This window comes from Centruroides vittatus, unplaced genomic scaffold (assembly GCF_030686945.1).
Source record: "Centruroides vittatus isolate TY-2023 unplaced genomic scaffold, ASM3068694v2 contig_927, whole genome shotgun sequence".
NCBI classification, from domain to species: domain Eukaryota; kingdom Metazoa; phylum Arthropoda; class Arachnida; order Scorpiones; family Buthidae; genus Centruroides; species Centruroides vittatus.
In genome coordinates, this window is record NW_027122613.1 from 124,231 (window position 1) to 147,046 (window position 22,816).

General features: G+C 25.5%; 1 protein-coding gene across 1 annotated transcript in view; it reads right to left on the reverse strand.

Annotated features, from left to right (window-relative positions):
- Positions 1–22,452, reverse strand: part of LOC136984740 (uncharacterized) — an 80,513-nt gene extending 58,061 nt beyond the window's left edge. The window contains exon 1 of the mRNA XM_067281840.1: positions 22,273–22,452. Within this exon, the coding sequence (XP_067137941.1) occupies positions 22,273–22,351 (79 nt within the window). The 5' untranslated portion in view covers positions 22,352–22,452. The remainder of the gene's footprint in view (positions 1–22,272) is intronic.
- Positions 22,453–22,816: the final 364 nt, after the last annotated feature.

Sequence of the window (22,816 nt, forward strand, 5' to 3'; positions counted from 1 at the left end):
AATAGCAATTCCATGTAATAGAAGTTAAATATCTTCTTACTATAAAAATTTCATAACAGAATAGTAGAAATTTTATAACAATTTAACCTAAAATTAAAAATATACTGCAATTCTGCAATATAAAATTAATAATAAAAGTTAGTGGAAAAAAACAGATGGAAAATCATTTATGAGATAAACCATCGGAACGATCTCCATTATTTAGGCTATAAAAAAGGCATAATAATGCAATTCCCATTGGAATTAATTGTTATCCTAGTAAATAAGTTATAATGTAGTAATGAACGATCTCACATAAGATTCTGTTTTTCTCGTTAAATATACAGAATAGTCCAAAAGTCAGTTATTATATATTATTGTTCTTGTCTCAGTCTTTATCAATGAAGTAAATAAATTGTAAATAACAGCAAGCAACTATTCAAAACTGTTCGAAATATATCTCTGACAACGTTATATTATAGAATTTAAACTATTTTTTAAAATATAAAATTCCATATTAATACGATAATTTTAATAATTATGTACACAAGTTAACTACATAATAAAAAAGCTAAATATATAAAAATTTAATAATTTATTAGTTAAAACTCGTCAAAAATACTGTAAAAGACTTAATAAAATTCGAACTTAAGACGTTTATATAAAAATATATATATATATATATATTATTCGAATCTTAAGAGTAAACTTATGAAGCTCTAAAATATCATTAACAGAACTTTACTTTTGTCTCATTTATAATAATTATATAAAGTTACACTGCATAATTCAACCATTGTATTGAGAAACATTTCTAGTATGAATATAGTGTAATACAATACGTACTCGTAACAAGATAAGTTGTCATACGTTGATGCTAATAAAAGAAAGATATTTCTGTTTGGAAAAACTATTATGAATTTCTTAAGCAAATATGTGCAAAAGAATAATATCTTCAGGTCATTCCATTAAAATAAAATAAAAATAAGAATTTTTTGCAGAAATTATCCGTGTAAATAGTTGAATAAGTTCAACGTGAATAGAAAAAAAAACTAGAAGTAGAATTTAGAAGTTCTGATTTAATAGAGTTTCTTCCTATTAAATTTTTCCAAAGTTTTTTTCTTTTCTATAAAAATTGTAAAACTTATCATTAAGATAATACAAAGCCATTTTTAATCATTTATAATTAATAAACATAACAGTTGCTTTTAATTTAAAATAAAAATATTAAATATTTTACTTCAGAAAATTAACGGAATTAAGTTCAACAGAGATAAGTCTTGTACGTGTATTGAAAGTACTGTGTATAAAATAATGAAACTCAAAAAATGTATTTATTTTTTGAGAATTTCATTATTTAAGATATAAAAAGAAATATTATAACCATTCATTTTTCAGAAAATCATCAAGATTTCTAATAATAATGTAACCTAACAACCGGTTCGTTGATTAAAGATTCTCAATAATTTGAGCTCCTTCTTTAAAGAAAATTTTAAATTAAAGAAATAATATAACTTTAATTAGAAAACTAAACGAGAGAAAGATATTCAGAAATTTATATTTGTCTCTAATTTATTTCCCAAAAATATCTGAATATAATTAAGAGATCCTCAATCTGAACTCATATAGAAATTCCTTACAGTTATGAGCTCGTCGTTTCGTTTTTATATTCGGAATAAAAGGGAGGAAAAAAAAAGAAATTAACTTCGTTTCTAAATTACATCTAGAACTACAGACGTTACGAAGCAGATTATCATTCATCTCAATATGAAAATTGTTATTCTATATTATAATATTACGTCGTTCTTTCTAGTAGATTATATTACAGAAAAAAATGACTTAAGTAGAAACATAAAATTTATTACTATTTCCTAATATGAGATAAAATGACGAAAAAAAAAATTTATATATATATATATATACACGTAGAATTTCTTTTGGTAATAAATAAGTATCTGTGCAATAAACTAAAATACAATTCTGTTGCATGCAATTCAAATTCTGACCCGATACATAACGAAATACTTGATTTGGAAACAGAATTTTTCTGCGGATATTTGCATAATTTTTTTCAGATAATCATCATTTAAATTTTTAGAAATTAACTTATTGATTTGTTTAAATGCTGTTTTTTTTGGAGAAAATCTTAATAATATTTATAAATAATTTAAAAAGTTGTAAACACGGTTACGGTATTATAATAAGTTTTTTATTTAAATTAATCGCTATTTTATATTCAAAAATTCAATATCTGATATTGTATTCATTTCTATTCATAATTAAATTTGAAAATTAATTTTACCGATTTGAAAAAATTTTACACTGAATTAAAATCCTGTACAATTGGAAAATAGTTTAGAGATTAATAATAATAATAATAATAAAGATTTTCAATTCAATGTGTTTTTATCTTTATACTAGAATATAGTAAAATGTAGAATAATCAAATAAATATTTACATAAGTATTCCAAAATCAATATTCCTACGAATGAGATGCAGCTTAACTTTGTTTATTTTTCTAAATATAAGTGAAGTAAATTTTAACTTGTTTTTTTATGTAACTTATTCAACTTTTTAAGGTAATTTCGAAATAGAATTATTTTTCTTGTTCCCCATTCAAGAGTATTATATAATATACAAGATATATACGAGTATATATATATATATATATATATATTAATGAAGCGATATTTGTTACTTTAATTATTTAATTTTGTAAAATATAATTGAAGAATATCTTATTTATTTAATTTAAATTCGAAATTGTAACATTTAAAAAAATAACTTAAATTGTTTAAAAGATAATAGGAATATTTTTGTTGTATAAAATGTAAAAAAATGCATTAAAATTTTAAGAAAAGTAGAATAATAGAATGAAATTCATGTCATTTCTTTAAAAAAAAAATATAATAATCAGTAAAGTAGACTTTTTCCATCATGGAAGTCTATTTTACTGATTTTTTTTCCCTGTTATCTTGGAAGAGGAAAAATCTATTTTACTGTCTATCTACAGGATAACCTGTTTTTCCTGCAGGATAAATTGTTTTGTAAGATAACCAATATTTTATATTAGAACTACTATCATGTAGAATATTCCATTTTTAAGACAGCAAGTTTGGTTTATGAGATATGGATTTCATTCTTTCACTATCATCTTATGCAATAACTTTCCCTGTTAATATTGCAAGTGGTCTCTTATATCTTAAAGAAAATCTTTATATAAGAGAATGACACCATAGAAAAATTTTTTAAATTTGAAATTATAAAATTTCATATTTAATAGAAAACAAATGCATCTGTAGATATTTTATGTAATATTTCTGCTTTAAACAACACTTAAAAAATGTGCTAGAGAGAAAATAAAAGAATTTTAATTTTAATTTTTACAGGTTATTCTCGAAAAATCGTATTTTGTTAATTTTAAATTAATATATTTATATTGTGTTATGGAATAATTAAGTAACAGTAAACCTTGTCAACATTTGTGTGTTTAGTTTTAGTGTGGAAATGGTTCATACTTTTGTGCTTGGAGTGCTTCTATTAGAGTGCTCGTATTCGACGTGCTTGGAATAAAATAATGAATATGTTATTCTTAAACATAGGCCTATATCATATATAATTGAGTAACTATTATAAATATTTTTCAAGAAAATTATCCGAAACAATATATGCAATTTCTGTAAAATTTGGGATGTAAAGAACGTTGGCTAAAAAATAAATTATGTAAGAATAAAATACCAGCGCCGAAATTTACGTTAAAAATTCGTAAATAGAAAACAAAAACACAGTTTTGGAGCTTTCGTAATTCGTTCTTTCCATATCTTTCTTTTTGGTCCTGGTATTTTTTTTTTTTTTTTTTTTGTTGTTGTTATACAAGTTGTAATTTCTTTTGCATTTTACTTGCACCAAAGAAGCTTTAAGCAATTTTACATATTTAGGGAGGGAGGAAGAGCCTATAAAGGAGAATCGACTCACTGTATGATCTTTTGTTCGTGTAGTGTAAAAAGGACGAATTATCAAGACTTCAGAGTTTGTTTTGTCTTCTATTTATAAATTTTTAATAAAACTAAGTAAATGACATTAACAAATAACTAATCATTGTTAAGTAAAAATACTCTATACAGTATTTATTCTTACAATTTTTTAAAATTCTATATAAAGTATTATCTTTATCAACTTCCTTTATCTTATACATAGACATTGAATTTTTATAATGAATAATGTTTATAAAAACTATTATCATCTATTATTTAAGTAAATATTTATTAAATCTATTCATAAATTTTAAATTATGTTCTTTCTTTTAGAAATAAGTATAATTAGACATAATTACAATTATAATTACTATCATATTAATATAATTAACAACAGACTAATCACTGCAAATTGGTAGAATAGGAATTACCACAGTATTAATAATTTTACATATTATTAATTTAAATATTAAATATAAACGCAAGTATAAGAAATCATTTTAATCGGAGCTAAGAAACTTCGTACTCTCCATCTTGTATTTCTTTTGTAATAAATATTAAAATAAAAAATAAAAAATAGTACAAAATAAATTTCAAAAATACAATAATTATTTATTTATTATATTAATTTTTAATTTATAACCGATTTAATATCATTTAACTCTTGCTCTTCCCTATGGACAACGATGCTTTATACGAGATATACTCGCTGTATATTCTACTATAAATTTTATATTATTTTATATAAGTAATTATTCTAAATTAAATATTACTCACAACATATATTATATGTAATAAATTCACGTTTTACAATTATAACATAAAGGAATTTTTCTTGTAAATTTTAATATTATCAAATATTTGTTAAACAGTTAATATTTCATTCACTCGGTTGCTACAATTGAAGTAGTCTGTAAATGCCATTATATAAAACTGAACAGTGAACGAAGAAAATTATTTCCAAACCATTGCGCATTATGAAGAATCTTGATAAGCTTAACGTTTCTTTTTAAACATCTTTCTTTGTTCCAGAAAATCTAATGTCCTATTATATATAATCTGAGAATTCTTAAATTAACTTTCTTCTTTCGTATATTCTTTCGTACACAAAGATCTATCCAGGAGATTAACTTCGGATTTACAATAATACCAATTAAAAAAATGATTAGGTATATTAATCGTGATAATTACAACTTAAAAATGTTCTATATAGTATATACATTACGTGATATAAGTATACAATTATGTATAATTGAGTATATTAATCTTTATTAAGAATTTGTTACAGGCATTAAAAAATTAGTGTTTAAACTACGTTTTTAGCGTAATTTATAAATTTTAATTAATTCGAAGCGATTAGAATTTATAATATAATACACCATAGGCCTATATTTATTAAAAATTTATATTCCCTTTAGAATAATTATAATTTATTCCAAGAATTTTAGAAAATGTTACATCGTAATAAAGTAATCATTTGAAATTTTTTTAAAAAATGATTAGTAATAAAATTTATTAAATTATACCTAGAAGGATAAAATAAATTTAATAAATATAATACTTTGGCAGAACTTTGATAGATATGTGAGTGTTGTTACAACTTTTATAACCGAACTTCAGACTTCATCCGAGCAATAGTGAAAGGAATGAAATGACCGTCACGACCCGGAAATATAGCACGAATGAACGTACAAGAAGGTAAAAGTGGCCACTTGATGAAACTAGAGTCAACAAGAAAAGTGAAGCTGTACCTGCAGGCCAACACTTATTCTCATCCTAAATTGGTTGGATAAGATACAATGCACACACACTTAAGCTTCCCATTTTCTAGATATTGTCACGCGATTCAACATACATATTTATATGTTTATAATCTAAAAATTGAAAACAGAATTTATATATATTTTTCCCCTGAATAAATTTACATACCAGACTATTTTGGGGTGACGTTTTTTATCCATCAAACTCTTCTATTGTCATAAGCGTTGACATGATTGAGCTGAACTTAATATGACTTCTGGCTGACCTACTTTACAATCGAACGTCGAGAGACAGTTGTGACCAGAAACTCTATATTTCTCTCACGAAAAATCAATATTATTGCTGTAAGATCAGCGGTATGTGGTAAGGTTGGTGGAGCACCAGCCTCTATACAGTTTGATGGAGAATGTGGGGCAGTAAGTGTTTTGAAATGTTCGCCAAAGAGATTTCTTTGTAGTTTTTTTTTTCTCTTTCGGATTTATTTTTAACTCAATTTAACTGCTGCTTTTATGGGAGGAAACAGAGTAACTTTTATGCTTCTTGTATTTGTTTTCCTTTTTACCTTTCAAACAATCCACTGTAATATTTACTGTCTGCTGCATTCCATTAATAAGTTAATCATTTATCATTAATAAAAATACTTCTACCATTAAAACAAAATTAAAAGTATATAACATGTAATTTATTATCTGAGAATTTTATCGTTAAATTGTTATTTGTATTGATTCTAAACATAATTTAAAAAATTAACGAAATTAAGTTATAAATATATTTTTGTGTGTGTAAACGTTTGTAAAGTTTGATAAAATAAAAATAAATAATTAATATTGTTAGAATAGTAAGATCTGTTTACTGTAAACATATTTAAAATTTGTTTTTAGGGATTTGTTATATGTCAAATTAATTATGCACCCGAATTCTGTAAGCTTATTTATCGTTGTCTTCTACACTGCTGTACAGCTATCATTTCTTTCCTTTGTATAATAAAAAGAGAATAAAACAAATGCTAAAAGATGATAATAATAGAAAAAATATTTTACAAATTTAATTCAAATTTGAAAGAAAATTGTAAAAAAAAACGATCTTGTTTTTGAAGCTACAAAAATACATTTCTTCGTAACATCATGTGATAAATAATACTTTCTATCTGTAAATAAACACACTGTTAATTATAATTAAATAATGTTTAAATGGAATTTAATATTAATTTTAAAAAATGCTTCTTTTTCCTTTATTTTATTTATTACTATTTAGAAATTTAATGTTTGTGATAATCAAAGAGGAAATGATAAAAACTTAAATTGTACCTAATTATATTCAAGTAATTGTATTCTGCTAATTAGCAACTTTTTTAACTTGTATTGTTTTAATTAAAAAATTTAATTGCATTTTATTAAGTTAATGAAACGTATACAGTAAATATATTTTGGATATTTGAAGATGTAAAAATTAATTTTTAGCTTATTTTTTTAAATTAAAAATCAAAGAAAGGACAAATATTAAATTTGTGATTTTTAAAAGCACAATATATAATAATTTAAATATTAAGACTTTATGTTTGTAAAAGAATTATTTCATAGATTTTATGTTAAAATACTAAATCTTAAGAAAAATTAAGTATCTTTTACGTAAAAAATTTTCAAAAATGATACTTTTTACACAGTTTTCTTGATTTCTTTATAGTTCTTTGCATGAAAAAGCTTATTAAATGTATAGTAATAGTTTTTAAAAGTAATAATTTAAAGAATATTTCAAATTACTAACCATTTAAACTATAATAATGACGAATTAAAAGCATGCAATTCACAGTATATCAATGAAAATAATTGTTTTATGTTAGAAATTCTACGTTTTGTTAGAAATTCTATGTGTAAAATACACATTTTACATTAATAAAATGCATTACATGCAATATTAGGGTATAGTTTAACAAATATCTGTATTAGAAATGATATCATAATCAATAAAATAATTTATTGGATACGAAATTTCTTGAATTAATTAAAATTTATATCGCTTCCAGCATAATTTGTAAATTGAAACAAAGAAAACGCTCGAATAATTTTAACGAATTCATTTGTTTTCACTTTACGAAAAGCAAATAATCTATTAAAATATTTATGGAAAGAAGTTCGGCAATCTGATGGACATTATCGCGATGCATATGATAACACGATTAAGTTTGCACTGCTGCACCTGTCTTTGGCATACGACTATCTTGATACACTTACTGAAGATAATAGCAAACTTTCTGTATCAGGAATTGTTAAACCAAGAACCACAAACCAATGTAATCTGACCGAGATTTATCAAGAAGTAACCGCAGCTAGGATTAAGTAGTGTCTTGATTTAGAGGTTAAATTGACAGGTGCCGCTGCACTATCTCTTTCTGCTCTTTTCTGATGGACAGGTTGTTTATCTCTACCGTTTCGTCATTGTTCCCTATTTCCTTTCACAGTTCCTTCTCAGTATCGTATTCACAGCCTTTCCAATTACCACAGAATCGAACGCTATTTAATTACGTTGTTATTTATGATATTATTTAACTAATTCCTCCACTAAGTTATTTCGAAAACTTTCTTTAAATTACTACTGAAAAACTGAAAAAAAGAAAGAGAATTCTTCTTTAATTGTCAAAATTCTGATGAATTCTTATTAAAATTCTTATATAATTTCTTATTTATATTTAATAATACAATTTTTATTTGTTTATTTTTTCTAAAAAAATCACATTCAAAAATAGAACAAATACAAGAAACTTACTTTTTATAATTTCATTCAATATTTACTTTAAAAAATGTTTCTTCGATTTTTGTCAAGATTGTTCGACTTAGAAAAATAAGTTAAAAAATTCAAAACTTATTTGGAAAAGTTTGGAAGTTGAAACCAAACAAACTTATTTTTTTCTTTTTACTTTACGAACAGGGGAAAAAAAAGTCACACGCAAGATACGTGACAAAAGATGATTTATTATCTTTCTAGAAAAATTCGTTAATCTCCGTGACTGGACGTAATGGAGTCATGTATGGCCAGTATCGAATTTTATTTCCCATTGCTATTATACTTTAATATCAGAATTTATTTTAACCTTACATCAAAGAGAATATTAAAAAATATATATATCTCTGATTAAAAAATATGGTAGATACAATTTTGTCGTCAGTATGTGGTCCAAAGTTGAAATCCTAAAGGGCTCCTTTAATCCTTTATTCACGCTTCTTGTATCATTCTTCACTCAATTCTACTTTACTATTCTCTCTGTATTTCCTATCTGACTAGAATTTCAGAGTTTTGGCTCACAGTGAGCTTTCCATCCCGGATGCCAGTCGTGTACCCTGGGGTAGAACAGATCCAGGCTGATAGTCCACGTCGACTGATACAAGCTATATATTATCAGTAAAGTGCTAACTCTCACGTATTTTCACATATAGAGTTGTATACAGATATATATAACTTATATATATATATATACTTCCATTGCTCTGAATTTCAATTCGGAGTTTTGTATTACATTATCAATTTTTTTTCTTTTTCTTTTTTCTATGATGGAAGCATTATGTTTGCGAACAGGAGTTTTCACTTAAGAGTTCATTTTACGTTCTATGTTTATTTTTCTAGTTTATATATCCTTTATAAATTCGCGTTATCCTGTATGATACGGGTTTATTGATGCGGGCAGTAGAGCATTTCATTTTGAAGTTATTTCACTTCGTTGCATAATAATGTATGTTTGATCGTTACAGTATCTACTGTCGATTTATTTTCCATTTATAAAAATTCATTTCGCGAATAAAATCTTTGTTTTATTCGTATTGGTAAAGGGTAGAAAAGGTTTTATTCCTATTATTGTAGGTGCCATAGCGTAAGAAAATAAACTAGAAATTTTTGATAAATTAGTCTAGGAATGTTTTGTTTTTCTCTGCTTTTGAAATGTTCCACTTTTAGATGCTCAATGATGGATCTACACGTTATTCCCAAGAGCATCGTGCGAACTTGCAAGTGGTCTAATCAGAATTTATTTTTCCTTTTTTTATTTTTAAGTAAAAATGTTCTTTCAATCACTTTGACGATAATGGATAGAAAATTGAAACTCACCGCCATGAAATTAATTTCTTAAAATTTTATTTTGAATTTTAAATGTATTTATTTTGTTTTCTTTTATTTAATTCCTCAGTAAATATAATTTATAAAAATACTCCTTTATTTAGTTAACGTTTAAAAAATTCGTTTAGAAATGTTTTAGTAAGAATTCCCTACTGAACTTTATCATTTAAATATTTTTTAATCGTAATAAAGCAATAATTCTTTAAAAAATTTTATTATGAAGCAGTGGCACTATGGGCAAAAAAGGAAAATTCTTGGGGTCCCACGAATAGGGTACTTTAAACCAATTTTTTTATAAGAAAATATTTTCCTCCAAAAATTCCCCCGAAGAAAAATATCTGAAGTTAATACCGCAAATGAGGCCCCCTAATTCAAATTTTCCTATGCGCCCATGAAGCTATAACGAACCGCTGTTATGAAGTAGAATAATGATATCGTGATTAATTGTTTTAATTAATCCTGATTAATGGCTTACTCGATATTTTATCAGTTAATCAAATGAAGGAAAATTGAAGTTTTGACCTATATTTCCTCTACTTATACTTATGGATTTACTTCAATGCATTTATAATTTTGTTCCTTTATTTTTTCCATTATTTTACATTGAACGATTGAATTCATACCTTATCATTTAGCTAATTAAAAATTATTATAAATTAATTAGTAAATATAAACTACGTAAACGTTTCTTAAGTTTAAAAATCTTTAAAATTCATGTAACATTATTTATGTAAAACAATTTTAGAGCCGAGCGTATAAAACCACTGAAGTCGTGGGTTCACGCCTCACCAATGGGCTGGCCACGTGGACTTTTTGAGGTTCTATTCACGTTTCTATTACCTAAATATGGGAAAATTTCTCATAGAAAGTTCTCTCGGGAGGCACTCCTTTGCAAATTGTCTCTGTGCTGCATTGCCTTATCTTATCAATCCAATCCAATTCTAGAGATTTCTAAATAACTCAAAGTTATGATAAGATATTCAAATTTTTTTGTAACTAAATTACAGAAATTTAAATAATATAATAAAATGAAATGCATTCAAGATTTGATTTAGTGCCACCATTTGTTTTTTGAAATTACTATTGAAGCGAATATGGAGCTAAACTGAAGCATCTCAAAACAATAAAATTTATATATTATAACGAATACTACACAAATTTAGAGTTTAGAAATGTGATTTAGTGCAATATAATACAAAATCGTACATTTATTAATTCGAAGATACTGAAAGAATTTCTATGAAATGTTTATGGGAAAGATCCATTAACAAGTATTCATTGGCGCTTTACGTGGGTAGTGTTATTTAGGAAGGCGTTATATTAAACTTTTGTTTATTATATTTTAGACAATATTTTACTGATTTTACCGTTATTTAATTATAATTAAATAAATGAAGATAAGAATTTTTATTACACAATCCGAATATATTCAAATATCCGTGTGATAAACTAATCAGAATTAATATTTTTTTCAAATTTTCTTCTGTTAAATCTTATTTTATCTTCTATAAATTAATTTTTTTGCTGTTTTATAGAATAGATATGAAGTTTATTGAAAAGAAAATGAAGACAAATGGGAATTTTTTGAATGATTTCAATAAATTGTTACTAATTTCATACGATTTTTAGTTTTTTTTTTTTCTTTAAATATATATTATGAATGTTTCAAGATGAATAATACTAAAATTCTTAAATTTTCAATGAGATTTTTTTCCCTTTTGTCGTAGAAATGTAGCATTTATAATTAAACCAAACGAGGTGATATTTTTGAGGATTTAGCTGGATCATACTTGGATGAAAAACTGATCATATATCATATATAACTACTCATTTTGCTTCTCCTGCTGAGTGATAAACTTTAATTAAGATGTAGAATCTACCAGAAACATTTATATCAGCATTTTTAGTAAATTTTTGGCCCCTTTTCTTTATTACTAATGCTTAATCTTACATTTTATTATTTCTGATTTCTGTAAAATAATTTATTTAACATACGTTTGCATGCAAAATTATCTGTAACGACGTTAGATACGTTAGAAGATATCCCTGATAGCATTAACTTCTTAAAGCCAGAATAATAAATAAGTTTAAGCTGAATAACAAATATTTATTATACGACTTAAATCCAATTCAATTTTTTTTAATGTTATCAAGTCGAATATATTTATTAAATTACATCTTTATCCACATTTGATAATTTTTCAGTATTATTGAGACACGATAATCTTTCGATTCAAACATTTATTTTTGTCACGCAAATGTAATTTCATTTTTGAAAAATCCTGGTTAGAATATTTCTTATTCTCATTTTTTTTCTTACATAAATTGTTTCTTTTTAATTTAATTTTATTTTTGGTTTATCGTTTTGTCGTAGATGTCAGGAGGAATGAACAAAATTTCACGAGATGAAGGATAAAAATATAAATAAATAAAAAAAAATTAAAAAATTCACGAATACCAAGAATACATTTGAAGAGCGAAAACGTTTATTTTTACAAGTACAACATTATTATATGCTGTTAAAATTATTCAAGTTGCTTTTTCTCTCTTTGGAGATTTAACAGCATCGTTCAAAGGAATCTGAATATTTCACAGAATTTTCTTGGTGAATTTTATTTTGTTCACTTTATTGTTATTTTCATTATCTTTTCTGAATCGATATTGGTTCTATTTCTTTATGTAACATCGTACTAGATGCTTCTTTTTTCGTATTTTAATTTCTTTTCTTCTTCTCCTTTCCCTTATCCTCTTGTATCTTTTCAGAATATTTTTTTTTTCTTTATATAGAAACTTTTTATTTATTTATTTGCTATATGTTTGTAGGCTATTTTGCAATGAGAATAACTTTTAAAAATTCGAAACGAGTACATTGTTTTATTACAACAAAAGTTACTTTCAATATAAGATTTCCTTCTTTAAAAAAATAATAATAAATAAATAAACTGGATACGTTTACATATAAAAACTAATATTTAATAATATGCACAAATAATTTTATAAATGTAGATAAAAATAAATTTAGCACTTAAAAAAGAGAAAAAAAATATATATATAAGCTTTTAAGTGCTTTTATAGTAAAAATTTACAGAATAATCACCACTAAATTACTTGAAAGATTTAAAGATATACACTTTCAACTTGTAAAACGAATAAATAATACATAAATAAGCTCTCTCAATTTCCCCTGTAGATTTTAATATTAGCTTTTCTAAACAGGATATATATATATAAGTGTTATTTATTTATTTTTTTTTTTCGTTTAAAATTTTGATTTAAAATTTATTAGGTGAATAAAAAATCAAGTAAGATACTCCAGGGTGTTAACGGAAATAAATTAAATTATTATTATTATTAATATTTTAAAGAAAGGGGGGAAAATGGAAAAGACTATTGCATTAAAATCTCATCTAATTTGTTATTTTAATATATGTAATAAACATGGAGTTTTATTTTGATTTGCGATTTTTTCAATGCTTATATTCAGATAGATTATTCTTTATTTTGTTCACAATGAGAAAGAAATCGAGCGTTTAATTTATCATCAAAAAGTTACTGCGACACCAATTTCAATATTATCCTCTTCATATCTTAAAGCTTGAGGCAAACATACTCGCATTATGAATTATTCATTTATTCTTACTTTCATTTTCTCTTCTTTCTCAGCGTATCTTGTCTTTCTTTTAATTTTTTTATTTAATTTTTTCTTTTTTTTACAGGGATAAAAAGAATTTTTTCCCTACATACTTAATATCTCCTTTAGGTTAGTGGTTAAACAGATTGAATTGCTCCTTGTTTTCTGTCATACTAGAGACTAATAATTATGTAATAACATTACAGTTTTGTTATCGTCTGTATTGAAGACAGTATTTAAACTGTTGTACTTTGAGCATAATTAAGGAACATTTTTATATTCCAGCAACAGTTTGTTTGATAATCCTTCTTTAATGACAGAAACGAATAAAAGTTAGTTTTCCCTTTGCGAGAGGGAATTACAGTAGATGAATGATTTGAAAGAGAATAAGAGAATATTTAACTGAAAATAATTCTCCGTTTATAGCTTTATTTACGTTGTTATCATTATTTATAACTCTTTTATTTTGACTAATCTTTTATTATTACCTATTACTTTACTTTTATGTAATTAGTCAAAATTTAGAAAATGAGTAAATTTTTGTTTTCTTTTTTTAAATTCTATTTAATTAAGCTTAATTAAAGAGGAGAAAATTATTAGTTTATTCTCCATAGATTGTTATTTTCTAGATAATTATGTTTATAATTGTTTTCTGCTTACTAAATTATTAAGTACATCTTTAATTTGCAGTAAAGTTGTGTGCTTAGTGAATTATAAAAGTATATTAATGATTACGTTTTAGATATTTACAATAGAATTTTTTGGTGTTATTATTTAATTAAATTTAAGTAAATTGATATAAATTATGTTTTAACATACGTTTTTTCGGAAATAAGTAATTCTTTATTTTATTTTTTTTAGAGAAACATTAAAGTTGTAGCCTATATTAAAAAAAACATGCTTATATACTGTAATTTTTCACGAGAAATGATTATATAAATATATATATATATAAGTTGACTTATTTGAATTTCTTTAGTATAAATTCATGAATTTTAATACGTGCACCAAAAATTGATATGAAAAGTTTTTTCATAATTCTCTTGAGAGCCAAATAAGTAAATAAATAAAATGCTCCTCTCTCTTCTTTCTCATCTAAATTTCTAAAAAATATAATTTATAGAAATCTTGAATAGGCAATTAAAACAAAATTATCTTTAATTACTTTCTTCACTAACATATATTTTTAATTATTGAAAATAAATATAACTTCCTACATCATACTAAAGCTTAAACAAGTAATGAATTTAACTATAAATAATTACGATTGGCAATAATCTAATTAATAAATTCTAAATATTTAATTCGAAACTTAATATTATTTAAAACTTTAACATAATAAAAAATATTCCCATCCAATTTCGAAAATCTTCAACGTTTAATTTTGATGAGGATGAATTTTATGGCTTTATTTTACTTTTAAATAAATCATATAGATATATTTCGGATTTAAAATAACAAAATCAATATGTTTCCTAGAAGAAAAAATAAGTAAAAAGTAAAAATATCTTCCATCCAAATGGTAGATCTTGATTCTAAATATCTTTACGTGATTCTATACAGATGATTATATGTCTATATAGGCAGTAAAAATGGTATAAAGTATCCATTTTTGACACTATGAAATATATGTATGGTTCCATCAAGCCATCTATTGCAATATTTCTCAGATTGGATATTTTTAACATTTCTTCACGAAATATTGAAATATTTTCTTAAATCATATTTATAGCTGGACCAAACATTTCCAAAAAAAATTAATATAAAAGAAAGGGAAAAAATACATTTTGAAGATGTAGAAATTTGATTATTTTCATCCCTTTCCTTTTTATTACACGTTATAAAGAATAAATAACAAATATCACGTATGTGTTTACTAAAATATGTAGATAATTTCGGCAATATCTGGAGGATAGATCCAGGATTTTTAGAATTTAACTATAGGAAACAATTACTATCAGATAGAGCTATCAAAGCTTTGTCACGGTGTCGAAACTGCGTACGAAATAGTTAGCGAGGGAATATTGCTAGAAGCGATACAAGTCTTTTCTTAGAAGAAAACCATTGATCCGTAAACGTAATACGTTCTTTAGTTGAATAGAGTACGTTACGCACTCGAATATGGTAGATATTTTCACTATATATTCATGAATTCAAAGAAAAGTCAATAGGAAAGAAAACTATCTTGACTGTATGAAAGAAGACGAAAGGAATACTTCAGAAAATACATTTGAAACTCAAAAGGTGACATTACATTTGATGCTGGGAATGAGGAGCATCTTCTACTGGTCGTAGTGGGAAAGATGCTTCGTGTCAGAAACGGTGTTACGCGTACTTCCCCCCAAAAAATGTTCCCTTTTTTTCGTTCTATACTTAAATTTTCAACTGTTTCTTCGTGTGAAATGAGATTATAAGATTGTTACAAAGTTCGCTATTGTTTATAACAACTTAAATTTCGTTAGTACTTGTATATCAAGAGAAAAAATATATTTATTCCTCATAACTTATATTGGATAATTTAAGAAAAGAGAAAAAAGATAACATCGCTCCACTCGAAGAATAAAATTTTTAATTTATTTTTCAGTAAGAAAAAATTCAAGCTTATATGATTGTTCCTAAAATTAATTTATTATTTAAAATATTTAATTATTCTCCTTTAAAAAATATTTTATAATCGATTTTATTTAATTTTATTATGCGGAAAATTTTCATTTTTTTCCCCTCCTCATAAATAATAAAATAATCAACAGATATTATCATCTCTCTTATATTAAATACTTATGACTACAAGAATAATAAAAATTTTAAATAATTTTCGTTTTTTTGGCTCGTTACAAAATTACGAAACACGATTATAATCATTATAGAGTCGTTTAGTGATCTCATTTCATCTTAATTAAGTATTAAGTCCTATATTTCTTTCATAATCTATAATTAAAATAAGCAGATTTTTTTTATTTTTCTAGAATCTTGATGGATTTAATATAATTTATGCTTCATTCTTCATTTATTTTATAAAAAACTTTAAACTTTTCGGCTTTTTTTCTAAACAATTTGATTCGATCCATCCTCATAATCCAATAATTCCTAAGAGAATAAAAGGAAAGTTTTACCTTTTATTTTAGAACTTTATTCCAAATATATAAAAGGGAAAAACACTACAAATAATTTATTTATTTACACAATTTTTCTTGAAATATTTCATTGTATCAACAATTTTCTGTGCACAATTAATAACAGAACTGTGCTTGGGTACACATTACGAGATCAAATGCTAAAACAAATGTTGATACGGGAGGGAAAAAAAATATTCGTTATACATTTATAAACGAGATTTTCTATCCTATAACAAGTACATGTTTCGATTATATAATAAAATTAGATTGCTTTGTACATATTTTATATCCATGCGTGTTTACTTTGTTCCTTTTGTATAAATCTCTTCCTTTTGGATGCAGCATCCGTTCTCATCCTCATCTTACTCTTTACAATGCCGTAATGTTTTAAAATTATTAAATATTTTGTTTATCATATGAATAATACTTACCTTAACTGTTTTCGTCTAGCTGTTTTAATATTAAAATGTTATTTATAATAATTTAAAGAGGCTATTTTAAAATTTATATTTAAGAATTTAATTAATTAAATTATTTTTATCTTTGAATTTTTAAGAAATTCATGATCAAGTGGGAGTTATAAGTATAATAAGATAAGGGTCTTCGCCTAATTAATGATTTAATTATATATCTGATTATAGATTGTATCGTTTAAGTAATTTTTACGGTAATTGTCTTTTATAAAAATGTATATAATTTTAATAGTTAAAATGATTTTATATTCTTCTAGTTTCGTTTTAGCTATTCATAACAGTTATATAAATATTTATGTCCCTTGGTATGTATACAAGTTTGAAATCTCTCGAGTAAGAAAAGTGATAATTTATCAAACTTTCCACTGCTTATTACTGTCAAAAACTTTTCGAAGTATAGCAGTAAACGTTATTACTAAACACGAATAAAGGTATTTGTATTTTCTTCAAAAATATCAGAATATTTTCCTTTAGAAAAGAAGTAATTTCCTATTTAAATTGTCTATACGTATACACATATATCGAAAGAATGGAAAGAGATGAAAGGTTTGAAAAAAACCACGAATTACACAAATGCATTTATAGGTTTCTTTGACAACTTTTAAAGATTGAAAAATATAATAATACAAAAGAAGATATTGGAGAAAAGAACAGCGTGTTAGGATCACAGAAGGTATAAGAGAAGAAGGAGACTAGTCGACAGAGATGCTTTCATTTTCATAGCTTTACCGCCCAGTGAAACGAAACGGGGTCGTTTAAAGGATTAGGTAGAATGAGGTTGGTATAAATCGATACGACGGCTTCTTCGGTTCAAACCTCAACCACTTGGTCCTACAGAGGAAATAAGAGAACATAGTCGTGCCAGGGTTTAGTAAACAACCTCTAGATTGTGCAACGAGATCTTATACGTCTCTCTTATCGATTGTTAGAAAGGGAATAGTCGTCTATTCTAAAAGGTTACTATTGTATGTATACATAAGACAAAAGTAGCCAACTATTTCTGGAAAATTCCGAAAGATTCGAGCTGTTTTTCACTTTTTACATCAGATGAGATTTTTAGCAAACGGCTTGTGACAACACCGCTTTGTTTTCATCTTTTTTGGTGACAACAACGTTTGGATCTGAACCTCTGCGGCTTTACAAGAGATAAGTTTGACAGGAGACATTCTTGTGACAAAGTATATTTCCTTCTGTAAGTTTTAACTTTCAATCTGCTCAGGGCCTGTTCCATTCGCCAGTTAGGGAATTCTTCTTCTTCTTATTCTCGATCTAATCGGTTTATTTTCCGACTTATCGAGTCGGATCGAGTTCTTAAATTATTTTGACAGGACAAAAAATGTTTTATTTCTTTTTAGTCATTTACATCAACAAAAACACACCAGAGTCAATGTTTTTTTCTTTCTTTAAACGTATTTACATCCTTTCACCTAACTATGCTCTATTCCTAATTTCCATCTCTGACTAAGATAAATAATTTAAATTTCAAGCATCGCTCCTAGATGATATATATATATATCCTCAAAAATCAAAGTGAACTCTGGAATTTTTGCCTCTATTTTTAACTCGAAATTTATAACAGTATTAAAGCTATATTAATCAACTCAAACAGAAATGAATTGAGTGTTTAACAACGTTTTGATACAAAGTCTGCCTTGGAGAAATGGTCAAAATTCGATCCAATCCTTTTAACTTTAAGCTGTCGTGACATTGTCCAATACCTAGTCACGTAACCTAGAAAAAATATTGAATAATCTTTTTTCTTCTTCTTTTCCTTTCTACTAACAGCTTTTGGAATATATTTTTTTTTTTCTTTCTTATTCATTATAGTTTCTGAATTGCAATATTGGAAAACTGAAGATTTTAACATTAAAAATCCGTTCTTTGTTTTTCATTAAAAAAAAAATTAAACTACGTTAAGTGTTTTACTAATGTTAAACAGCTACTATTACTTTGACTTACTATAAATCATATCATATAATTAATCCATAAAAACACAACAAAAATTATAGTTTTCTCTCGCTCAGAAAGAAAAAAAAATGATGAGTTGTATTTTTATCAAATAAATCCTACGGAGAATAAAAATAAAAGAAAGTTTATTTAATAGACGTGTCTGTGACTGTACACAGTAAAAACCCTCTTTTTTGCTTCTTTTCTTTGGTTGAAAGCTTTAAAAAGATCAAAGAGCAATGAGTTTTTTTTTATTTTTGCAAGGAAAAAATATCCAGTAAAATTTGGAACATTTCTAAATTACATCGATAATTTATTATCTGTCGAGTATAATTATAAAACATAACAATTATATTTATTTAATGTACTTGAATTTCAATTTTTTTTTTTATTTCCACAATTTCTGCTTTTTGTTCTAGATATATTTTTGATAACCAGAATTAATTTAATATATCATTTAATTAAAAAATAAACATTGAACATTTCTTATTGAAATCAGTGAGTTAATCTTCGTGTTCCTCTTCGTTCGTGAGCTCAATATTTGAAAAGAACGAATAAATAAATAAATAAATATTATTAATTCAATGTCATGCCAATTATTATATTGGCATGACAGTTTTTATTGCAAAGTACTATTACATATTCACCTTTACTTTATTTCTCACGTATTCACGATGCAAGCGTGATGCGTGCAACACATACAACTTTCTATGAAAAAAATCTTATATATATATATTATATATATATATATCACGAAAATATTTTAAAATAAACATACTTAACTGTTCTATATAATTAATTTTCCTATTAGAACCACCCATGTTTAATCTTTTTATTGAAATTTTATGTTGAAGGTGAAATGTTCACGTTCGAAAAAATCAATCTTTACTTTCTAAAATTATTAATTATTCGTGAATTTTTGTCTCTTATTTTAATATTGAATTGGAAACGTAATTTAACAGTTTTTTTCCTGCAACTTTTTTTATATTTCATTTTGAAATTTTTCTTTCTCGTTTTTACGTGTTTCAAGATGTATATAGGTATATAAAGTATATTCGTTTGAATTTTGAATTTTGTTCTGTTTCTAATAAAGATATTCAATCATTTGTTTATCTTTCTTGTGTATTTTTTATGCCTTTCGTTTACTGCTAACATTTTATTCAGGGCATCACCACCAGAGACAAGCCGTCATCGTGATAAATTTATCCAAATTCTATACGTCGTTTGCTTGGTAGAAATGCTAATAAATAATAGTAAACCAAGTTTATTCAAAATTAAAAAATAAACAAATAAATAAATAAGAATAATAGTTTCGTATTTTAAATTTCGTGCCCAATAAACAATTTTAAAAAAATCTTTATTTCATTAAAATTCTGTTTAAACTTCAATAAATTCTGTTATAATTTGTTACGACAAAATATTTAAAAATTGCTTCAAAAATTTATAAACTTGTATACTAAATTTTGATTAGAATATAGTTTATGGTTCCTGAGAAACTTCTTATTTACTTTCGGTGCAATATTAGTGTTACACCTGCAACATAAACATATAACTAGAAGTTGGATAGGCTGATCAGCAAGAAACTGATTGGCAATTGATTGTCCGTTCTGTCGCTCTAATGTTGCTTATTTTGTTATTTTTCTGCAGTAGAATCATTCCTTTATAACAAAATAGCAGATAACGATCTACCACAATAGTTTCCTTAGCAAAATGAGAGTAGGATAGACGAGAAAATATATTTCTTATATATATTTATACATTGTTTTTTTTAATAGTTTCTCATCTACGTTTGACTAAATTTTAAACAAAAATATAAAGATAAAATTTGAAAAAATTCGATGTATTTTAATAAGGAAAAAAATTCCAAATCGTCTTAGATTAATGCGATTTTCTTACCACAAATCATACTTTTTAACATAAGAGCTATTGAGGAAATTTTATAGATTTTTTTGAATTAAAGTAAAATGTAAAGTATCTCGAGAAGGTAACTTATTCTGTACGAATTCATTTAAGGTCTTTTCTTACGCCCTGCACATATCTCATTTCGTTCGTTCATTGAAACGATCCAGAAATGTAAGATATGTGGCCAAAAGTAAGAAAAGGCGAATGGTATTGACAGCCATCATTCTGTTTATGACATGCCAATCAGTACAAGAAAATAATCTCATTTCAAATATTAAAGAACAAGAATAGGTAAGAGCAGAGATTGGAAAGCATTTACGAACACCTGTGGTCCGGTTGCGATAAAACTTTTCTTGGAAACATTCAATTTTCATTCGGTAATTGTTATACATATAAATATATACTTCTTTCAACTTTCTACATTTCTTGGTATTTTAATTGTTCAACTTTCGATTTTCGATCGATGAAATTTTTCTTACTCGCACGATTTTTGCATATAAATACATTTTATAAATAGCTTTTGAGTCGTTAGATTAAATTCAAAAGGATATAGATCAGAATTTGCGTATCTTTTGATATCGTAGATTATGCGTATTGAGTGCGCATTATACGCGGAATCTCACATAAAATCTTTCAAAAACGATTCCTCAAACTATTTATAATTTATGATTAAGCGAAATTTTGTTAAAACTAAAGATTTCAATTATAATTAACCTGTATTGGTGGCGAAATTTTAGAATTGTTCAAATTAAAACGTCGCATCCCTCCGCTTGGCTTACATTTTATAGTTATTAATCTGGTAATAACATAACCACCGAATGTTACTCCGACTTTATCGCATTAAGTAATTTACCGGACCGAATTTGCTACTTTCTAATCGTTTTTTAATGGTCGACCATATCTTAATCGATTAAGAAGATTAATAAATCTGATTTAATGCCCAAATCGTTAACAATATTAAGGAAGAACTTTGAATGACTTCGTTTGGCAGAAATACAATCGCTAAACGTTAAAATCGGGTAGCACAAGATCACTAAACAGAAGCAATCCATTAAGAAGAATTTACATTTATTTTAATGGTTTTTCCTCTTTACTTAAACGTTAAAACAAAATTATTAATACAAATTGATTTTTCTCCTATTCAAATTTCAAATTGCTCTCATTCAATTAAACTTTTGTACATTTGAGAATGACCATTTTAATATATATTTTTAATTTTTAAAGAACATTGATTAATTTACTTTGAATCTTTGTGTTTTCATTCGAATGCTCTCTCTAGAAAACTCCATTGATTAAAAGATGAATAGGATAAGAAACGAAGATATCGTTACGTTATCTTTGGCGCGTTTACGATTATCGAAGAAAAATAAGCGGATTGCCTTACCGACAATGTGTAGAAACGATCCTATCATCAAAGGAAACCACTTGGGCACAGCCATGAATGGTAGCTGACAACGTGACATGTCCTCCACGTGCAACAAGCCGATCCTTTGGACTCTGATTAATACGATCAGCTCGTCAGACGTCTGCTCTTCTCTTGGTTCCGACAGTCTGACTGGTACCGGATCTGTGGCACCTTCTGAATTCAGCCGTTTTGAATCAGCCTAGGCAATCGAGTCGCTCCACTTCGTTGGAGGTGGGAAAGGAAGTTTCGCGTGAGCATTAGATCGATTCGAAAGGTAACTTTTGCTTTGTGCAACTTTTCCGAAAAGTATTATACTTGTTCACCTTTATAGAAGAAAATCCTTCGTATAGGATGTCGAATATGCGCTTTTACTGAAAGAAATCGTAGATTTAAATCCTTTTAACATAAACTCTCTATCGTTTAAAAGCGTTTTAAAATATGCAAATGCAAAGAGATATAAACTCTCATTTTTTCCATTCTTTTCGAACTAAAAGACGATAATCTTCTAAAATTACATCTTTTA